The sequence below is a fragment of the Morone saxatilis genome, unplaced genomic scaffold (genome assembly GCF_004916995.1).
Source record: "Morone saxatilis isolate NCDOM2014 unplaced genomic scaffold, NCSU_SB_2.0 Contig8, whole genome shotgun sequence".
In the NCBI taxonomy this organism is placed as follows: domain Eukaryota; kingdom Metazoa; phylum Chordata; class Actinopteri; family Moronidae; genus Morone; species Morone saxatilis.
In genome coordinates, this window is record NW_023340257.1 from 16,025,747 (window position 1) to 16,035,055 (window position 9,309).

The 9,309-nt window shown below is 41.6% G+C and overlaps 1 protein-coding gene across 1 annotated transcript in view; it reads right to left on the reverse strand.

The window, feature by feature from the left end:
• rtn2a (reticulon 2a) overlaps window positions 1-1,690 on the reverse strand; it is a gene marked incomplete at its 5' end in the record, with an annotated part of 5,744 nt that extends 4,054 nt beyond the window's left edge. Inside the window, 2 exon segments of the mRNA XM_035680116.1 lie at window positions 773-911; window positions 1,483-1,690. Coding sequence (XP_035536009.1) covers window positions 773-911; window positions 1,483-1,690 — 347 coding nt within the window.
• Window positions 1,691-9,309: the final 7,619 nt, after the last annotated feature.

The window sequence follows — 9,309 nt, forward strand, 5'->3', positions numbered from 1 at the left end:
GGATAAATAAAGTATTTATCTATTTCAATATGTGGACATGAGGAGCTGGAGGTGGATTAAGTGATACTATGATTAACCACGCTTTACTGCCTGAGCTACAGCCACTGTTTTGGTGTCATCATAGGCTATTTCAAAACGACAGTACCTTATAAATTAGCTTCCACAGAAATTACCTGAACCTAAAGTCATTCAAGCACTGTTTAAGTGAATATATTGTATATAGACTGTACCTGTGATACTGGAAGATTTATTTAGGCTTGATAATCATTAACATAATGCTTTGGCTCTGCTAGCAAGTGAGGCGTACCCAGAGGCTCGATAAAAAGCACAGATAAGAAAAGCAAGCCAGACCACCTCCAATTTATACTGTTAGTACCAATTCAAATTCTTTTCAAAGGATTTTTACCGAAGGGACTGATTGCTTTCCACGTGATTACAAAAGATATGTCATTGAGGCTGACAGTTGCCGTCAGTGATGTTGCCCTAAGTGAGGAGCAGAGCCTTCAGCTCCGAGTTAGCATAATGAGAGACGGTTGGCATGGCGATACTGTCATCTCCAGTGATGGAGGGAACTGGGATGAAGATGAGAGATGATGGAGCTAAATGAAAGACTGTAGAGACGGACTAACGGCTGGGTTAATTAGGGGGAGAGAATCTGGACAGGATGAAGCAAATCTTTGAGAACAGGTCATTAAGAGAGTACGAGACAGAACAGCACACACACACGCACACAATGTAAGTAAGACAAACTTAATTTGCTAGCTCTGCTCACCTTGAGTGACTCAAAGTGGTATCCAACAAAAAAGAGTCCCTTCAGAGATTCGACAGCAGACAGAGTCATGACGATTGCTTTCTGCATATAGAGATCGGCCTCCTCGCCACTGAAACTGATGTCCAGGTCCAAGTATGACCTGAGAGGAAATGAGACAAAACAAAAACAGGACATGAGACGCACAAAAAAGGAAGCTCAAAATGATTGCCAATAAACAAAAACATTTACTCTTATGACTCTCTCTGCAATATTTCCCACAGTCATCCTCCCTTTACTATTAACTAAATTATGTTTTTATTATGTTTAATGACACTGTGGTTCGTATTTTTTGGCTGCAATCCCTCAAGCCCAAATATAAACCCCTTCCTGTCACTCTTGTCAGTGCAGTTGTCATTTCATAAACAGGAAGGGCTATCACTCAATAATAATTAACACAGTACTTCGGTTGGCAATGCTGATAGAAACACCCCAACAATTAATAACCATAATTAGAGCCATTAAATATTTTTTATTGGATGTAAGCACAGTAGACAATAGGTGAATAAAAGGCAGGAAATACTGTTTGTGTAATCAAAGAAAGAAAATATAAAGTGTACTTGAAAGGCTTTCGATTGAATGAACTTGGGCGCTTGCTTTGAAAAACATTTATGCATTGTGACTGAATGGGGGGAATCCACCTCTGTGTCTTCTCTTTCTCCTGTCACTCTTACTTGAAGGGGTGTTGTCCATCGCCCCAGTTGAGGATGTGGAGGAGTTGGTAGTAGATGCGCACTGAGATGGTGAAGCACATGACAGCCAGGGAGACTGTGGAGACCACAGTTATGATGCTGAGCTGGAACAGGGACAGCAGGCCAACTACTAACCCTGTTAGCACCATGCCTGTCCGCTCTGTGTCCTTCCAGTAGATCAGGTCCATCACTGAAAGACAAAAAGAGTGAAGGGAGAAAGTGAGGAAATAAAGTACAGAGTAGAAAACCTATGATGGAATATACAAGTGGCTGTTAATAAAGTATAGACTAATAATCAGACATTTGAATTTGAATAACTGAATTTATATGAATGAACAAATTAGAGCGATTCAGTTGTCCTGAAACAATCTAGAGAATTATTTACATACTGCTGGTACTGTAACAGTTACCAAACTTATACAAAACAGCCCCAAAAATGCCAAATAATAAAGAAGCCGGTCTATAGATTTTCAAGGAGTTTTTCTACACACAGCTGACAGCATTGTGAGTTACTGCATCCTTCCTGGTTTTCACACAGCAGCTGCAGCAACATCACTTAGCCACTAGCCCTTTCAAATGGTCTTTCACTTTTTTAGGGGAACTAGGGAGAGGAAGAGTGGCAGGAAGATACAGTAGTTCTGACACAGCGATAGGAAGGGGAGGAGAAGCCAGAGAGGCTAGAGAAGCCAGAGAAGTGGAAGGCGGAGACATGAGGCAGAGAGGGATTTCCAGCCTCCAGCATGAGAAAAAACATAGCAGCTACGAGGACACTTCAGGCTCCGGCTCGGGCTAAATTTAGCCCTCAGATGAAAGAGGGAGACAAGCGGTCGAGCAGAATTTAAATGCAGCCTTTTACAGCACCTGCCGAAATACATCAGGCCGTCATCAGGCCCTTTTCCACACCCCATTGCCGTTCGTCTCTGTCACCCAGCAACAGCTGCCGTGGAGACTGAGGCGTCCATAGAGCTGTGTTTTACAAAAGTGGACAACTTCAGTACAATATCTAGCTTGGATTCACCACATTTCTCTCTTTACGTAACGATGTAAACCCTGTATGAATGACCATGTAGCATTAGAAAAAGTGTACAACCATAAAACTAAACAGTGTTGCACACAGCCCGTAGTGTTGTGTAATTACAGGGTATGTTGTATGGTGCAGCACTGTCAGACAAGCACAGCTCTTTGTGCTTGTCAGTCAGAGAAAGGCTAAGCCTCAGCATTAGAATACAGGGAAGCCTCTTTGAACAGAGTGCAATGACAGCAGGTGGTTTATTTATAAGCATCACTGCACACAATTAATACCCATGATGCCCCTGGAACACACCTGTCCAATGTGTTTGTTTGTGTTGCTGTCATTTTGAGACAGGGCTACTCAGCACATGTCAGAGTAGGCAACAAATTCAATAAGAACAATGGAAATAAACCAGCACTGGAGTACTGAAAGCATCTAATCTATGCACAACATTTATGCTAAACAAAGGGCACATGGAAAACACTACTATATCTGCAAGCATGGACACTGTACTGTACTATAGAAGTATCCACACTTTGCTGCAAATATGCAGCTGCGCTGCAGAAGGCATGTATGATATGAGACATCTACTTCTTTTTTTTCATTGTAAAGTACCAACCCAGACACATTTTTATGCATGTAAAAATGATTAATATCGTGTTTAACATGGTTTCCCCACATGTTGCTCCGCCCACCATGTGTGCAGCAACTTTCTGGAGTCTCCACCAGGTGTCTGGCATTTCTTGTCACCATTTACACAGTTTTTTGTACAAATGAAACAAACATGATAACATGTTAGTGTGTTTTATTGGTGCTTATAGGTAGGATTTTTTTCTAACCGTCATACAAAGTCTTTATGATAAGCTAACAGGCTCTTTCCAGTTTTATATTTAATGGACAGCCATGAGAGTGGTATTTCACAAAACTATTTATTTGAATCCAACGCAAGCTGTCACAGATAAACTGGCTTGTGGGAAAACATGCATTTTATATTCTCTAACACTTTATTGTTATTGTGCAATAAACGTGGCAGCCTTTAGATGCCCTTAGGTTGGGACTTCAGACTTTTCAAATAGTTTTTCTTTCTATTACCATCCATATCCAAATCTACTGTACTGACATTAATATACTTTTATACGAGTAATCAGTAAGTAGTAATCATGTCTAATCAGGAGGCAATTATTACTCAGCTGCATCCACTCTCCACCATACTTCAACTTTAGGACATTGTCACAATAATGCAATCCAAACCAGGGGAATTTTGATACGTGTACTAATGGTTTCAGTTACTTATTATATAAATGAGCACTTAAGGAGTGATTGCATGGGGGAATCAGGAATCAAATCAAGCAATTAACTAACCAGCCACTTAATCAATAAGAAAACAAATCACTTCTCATACTGACACTTAATGCCAACCAGCCTGAGATCATCTCATTTTAACATCAACATCCATTTCATTTGAATCCAGTAACACCAGCTTTAATCACGTGTCCAGGAAATCTCATAGTAGCTACTACAGTCTGAAATGTCTCTGCTCGCGCCAGCCCAAAGAGGAAATACTAAAATGTAAATGACCCCCAGCCTGCCACAACAGGACAGTTAATACTCATTTGAATGGCTGATAATTCAAATTGAGGCCACTGATACAGAGACTACCCTGCTACATCTGAACAGCTCATCAGTTAAAAGCCAAACACACTCTAGCTGACAGAAGCTGCCATCTCCAGACACTCTGCTTGTAAGAAGATCAAAGAGAAGCAAGAAATCCGCTCAATTCCCACCTTCAGTCCCCTGATAGTCCGGCTTTATTCACCACTACACCGAAGTCACAAACCCCAACAGTCCACCACTAAAGACTATAAGTGGTTTCCACCCCTTCACGCTTTACTCTTCTCGCTGAAATCAAACATGGCTCTTTGCAGTAGCTGACTGTCAGTTCACTACTGTAAGCAAATACCTAAACATCATCTGCATAGGTGAACTGTCTCAAATTATCCTCTTTTAGCTTTAAACCCAAGGTCTTACCTTTGCTGGCCATTTTGGTTGCCACTCCAGTTTTTCTCCTCACACCCTCTGTCCCTCTCTGTGTCCCGCTGTGCTCCCCTCGCCCCTCCGAGCTGTTTTTGGCAACCCCCTGCTCGCTCAGCAGTCCAAAGGCCTGACAGCCCAAAATAATCTTGTTCGCAGCACCGCCCACCACTCTACAAGACTCCAAGAGTTTCACACATAGAGAGATGAACACAATCACACGATATTCTAAAAATCACTAGATCTTCTTCTTTACAGTAGAAGTTGATTCTGAAGCATTATTTATGGTATTCCTTTGAACTCAGATAAAGTTATATATAGTTGTGTTCATATTCATCTGCCATCTAACACCTGAAACAGGAGAACCGGGTTTTATTTTCTGGTATGTCTCCGAGCCAAATCTTTCTCTACCACTACTACTGCTAATAAATAGATTTTAGTTCACTTGCTGAAACACATGTATTTAAGTTAAAGCATACAATCCCTTGTGTAGTCCAACAATTAGGGTTTGGTAACATTTAATTTTTTTAAGTGGCAATATGATACGTTAGTCTTGATACCAATGGGAAAACGGCATGTTTTTGTATGCCTGTTGTTCTAAAAAACACTTTTTTTCATTTAACAAAATAAGTTTTTGTAATGTTTTCTACATACAATCAGTTTTACAAGAATATGAACTATGATTCAGAAACCGTTTGATCAGAGAATAAGTGTCGATACTCGGTGCTAGAGACACATTTCAGTTGCCAAATAAAGCATCAAGGTTTGATATGCAGCCCTTAAAACAAGTAATAAAACCAGAAGAAATATGATGCTCCAATAGATGCATGTGTGCTATTTATTCAGGACACCCTAAACTCTGTCATCAACCTGACCACCCATTCATCAGTGGTCTGAGGGTTTACTGCCCACCCCCCCAACATATCTACTAAAATAAGACTAAGCTCTACTCTGACTGACGGTCCACTTAAAATGCCATCAAGCTGGAAGACAGGATGTTATCTCTTGTTCTCTCCTTCTCCCTTTCTCTGTTTCTCACTCACTCCTAAAATGCCAACAAACTCCTATGAACCTGTATATGAAGAAGCTGCACACACACACACACACACACACACACACACACACCTGTCTCTCTTTCTGTGCATGTGTGTGTGTCAAACAGTGATACACTCTGACATCAGCAGTGATGGTGTCCAAAAAGTAAGCCAATGCCAGGAATGCTTTCCCCACAATTAGCCAATCATTCCTGAAATCCCAAGAGAGGGTTACTATGGAGATACAATGAACAGCCAGGACTCCGGAGGGGGGGTCCTATCTTTGTCTGCATGCTCTTGAACGTCCATGCTAAAAGCGAAATCTGATATTTTCTTTATTTATATAGGTATTGATTAACGAGCTCAAAGAAAGGATCTCGCTCAGCAACAAGACAAAGACAGAGATGGGAGGGACAGTGGTCAGAAGAATGGGAACATTTGAAGATGCAGATGTGAATCTTGTACCTGCTATGTGGGTGCATACTGTCGGGTCCTCTGATAGGTTAAGCGCTGAAAACCAGTGATCGCTGACCAGCTGTTCCTGAGAGTTTAGACCAATGGCAGCTGGCGACGAGGATACCGGGCCTCTGGGTCGCACAGATGTGAGCAGCTTGACAGAAATTGTTTCCCTGGTGACGGGAGACTCTGGCTCGGGGGTCGGTGAGGCTGCTGCTGCTGCCAGGAAACAGAAGATGATGTCACTATCATGATGACATCACTGCTGACTTGTGGTATATGCTCAGATTGAGCTCAAACTACCCACAAAATATATTAATTAGTGTGTTGCAGTATTCAGACTGCAACATTTGTGTTTTGCTTGCAGATTTAGGTCTTCTTTTTCTATATTTACAACTTTTCTTACAGAAACTCAGAATACAGCATTCTGGTAAATAAAATTAAAGTTATTCATAACAAACTATAATGTCTGTTGCAAGAGTCTGATCATTTAAGGCTGATTTGATATTGTAAACCTTTGATTTGTCTCAGTTTTTCACCATAAGCTATCAGGAGTCTGATGATGGGTATGTTAAGAGTAAAATGATTTGTCAATATAAATTATTTCACTTTGAAATAATAAATAGGTTGGACTACTAAGCGTTGCGTTAGTCAACATATCTCACATCTAAATGAACAATCTGGGCTGCTTATACATGTAAACCAATCCAATAAAATCACATCAGATGTGTGATTTTTCATAGTTTTATGGTCAGTTTTTTCAGGTTTGACACAAGCTTCTTCAAGAACTAGAAAATGTAAATATCCTGAAGAAATGACACTCTAATATTTATTGCACTCCCAAACAGAGATCATAAAATGCCTCTACATCTCTTTTCCGAATAGAGGCTCACTGACTTTTGGCCACCATTCACTTGTAGTTAAGTCTGCCACAGGAAAACATATTTCAGATCATCATAAGTCAGACTATGTAACCAACTTCTGGCATATCACAGTTTGACACTTATTGTGCAGACAAGGAGGTGGAACTATGAAGTTCAGCAGGATTTAAATCTGGGAAGCATCCTCTGAATAAACTGAGCCAAACCAGACAGGTGACCTTGGGTTTAAATGATGAAACCTGTCAATACTCTTGACCATTGAGAACATCCATTTAAACTACATGTTAACACAATCCTGCAGCTACATGGTCTATTTTTTTTAAATCAGGCGACTGATCTGGGAGATATCTGACAGGATGTTTTACTATGTTGGCAGCCAGAACCAATATCTGCCAAGGGAGAGGTGCATTCATGCAGTTAATTGTAAAGAAGGGTTCATGTTGATGTCTGAGGGAAGGAGATAAACGCAAATCATCTACTGTACTTTGCACCCTACTTGAGATTACGTGTCACTTGAGAAAATAGCCTTCAGGTTTTTATGAGAAGCTATCGCTAGGTAAAGTAGTCTTTGTGTTGGAGCATCCCCAGACACTGCATCTTTTAGTCTTTCACTATAAAAAAAACAAAACCTCTTCACACCTCCCTTCTGTTTCTCACCCTGGAGTATCTGTGAGGGGCTCTGATGCAGGGAAGAAAGGGACGGAGAGGGAGGCTGGACACTCTGGGTCTGACTGCTCAGGGGCTCCTCTCTTTCTGGGTCTAGACTTTGGGGAGAGGGCTGGATTGTAATAGTGTCAGTTTGTCTGTGCTGCTCCCTTCTCAACGCTGCACTCGCCGTCCTAGCCTCCCCACTCTCTTGCTCTCTCCTCTCTGATGCTTCCTCTTCTTCCTCTTGACTGAGGAAGGCTTGAGGGTCCCAGTCTACATCCGGGGAGTCTAACAGTGTTTCCAGGGTGTCCGTGCGGAGTAAAGGAGTGCGACTTCCCCGAGAGCCGCCCCTGCGTCGGTCGCGGAGGTGTCGCGACGCTCCCACCGCTTCGGGCTCAGCGATGGCGATGTAAGAGAAAGTCAGCTCGAAGGAGTTCTGACGTGGCGTGCCCCAGATCGACGGGGACGAAGCCAATCCCTCGTCATCATCTGGATCCCCATCTCCTCCCTCCTCATCGTCAGACCATTCCCTGGCTGTTTGCAGCTCGCACATCTCCGACTCCTCATTTCCGCCTGAACACAGACAAAAACAAAGAAATGTGGTCATCCCAACCGGGAGAAACACAGACACTAGACAGAGAAAGAGAAGACAAACAATACACACTCTGAGCAATTTACAACACTTAGCAGTTTATTGCTGCTGCTAAGAGTGTGTATTCGTTCAGTGACATATAAGGAGAGTGAATTGGCTTTTAATGAATAGATATGTCAGATGAAAGCAGCCAGGTGTGTCATTTGATGCCAGGGAGAACAAGGTGTGACATCTAATGTGAATGAAACCCTCTTTGATAAATGCGTAAACATCTCTCTGCCAAAATGTGTCTGTGATCAAAATGTACTCCTGTGTTTATATGTGGATCTTCAGTGCTAGTGTTTTAGAGGTGAGAGAGGTGTTCAGATGTATTCTTCTAATGTTAAGTTCAAAAGAAAGGCTTTGAAGGAAGCAAGGAATCTCTCAAGTGCTGTGTGAGAGAATTTCTCAGTGGATGGACAAAGTGTCACGTGTCTGCTTCATTACCATCGGTGCAGGGAGGCGTTGAGTCTGGAGTGGATGCCACAGAGCCATATTCCTCTGAAAGAAAACAGTCAACAATTTACGTTAACCTACTAGTAAACATGTCGTAGCGAATTAGTGTCAGAAATATAAATGTGCTGCTGCTGCTTTCACATGCCGTAAACCCACCTCTTCCACCATCTCACATGTGCATCTCAAAACAGTCAATGTAGGTGTACTTACGTGAAATTATTAATAGCATTAAAGTCCTAAGAACACTGCAGTGTTATGAATCATTTTCAAAACTATGGTTTTATTCCACAAATATTAAGAGATAACGATAATATCACAGAGCGAAGTTCGCTCCTTTTTGTTTTGTTTTCAGTGTAATAAAATACTGTCAATCCTATCCTGGTGTGCGCTAGAATATATTTTTGTTGCGTGGTTTACTTTGTTTTGCTCTGCACCAGCTGGCACCCAGAAGAGAAGCATTGCTGTGCACTGGGTTTTTTCTACTTTTTGGACAACAAATATTAACCTCTATACAAACATAACATTGATATACACATAACACTATGTGTATATCAATTTCAGATCAAAAGAACGTGACAATTCTAGTTGCACACTGAAGGTCAGTGAATAGAGACTAATTTCCTTACAAGGCCTCCACTACATTAGATAGCCAGCATGACA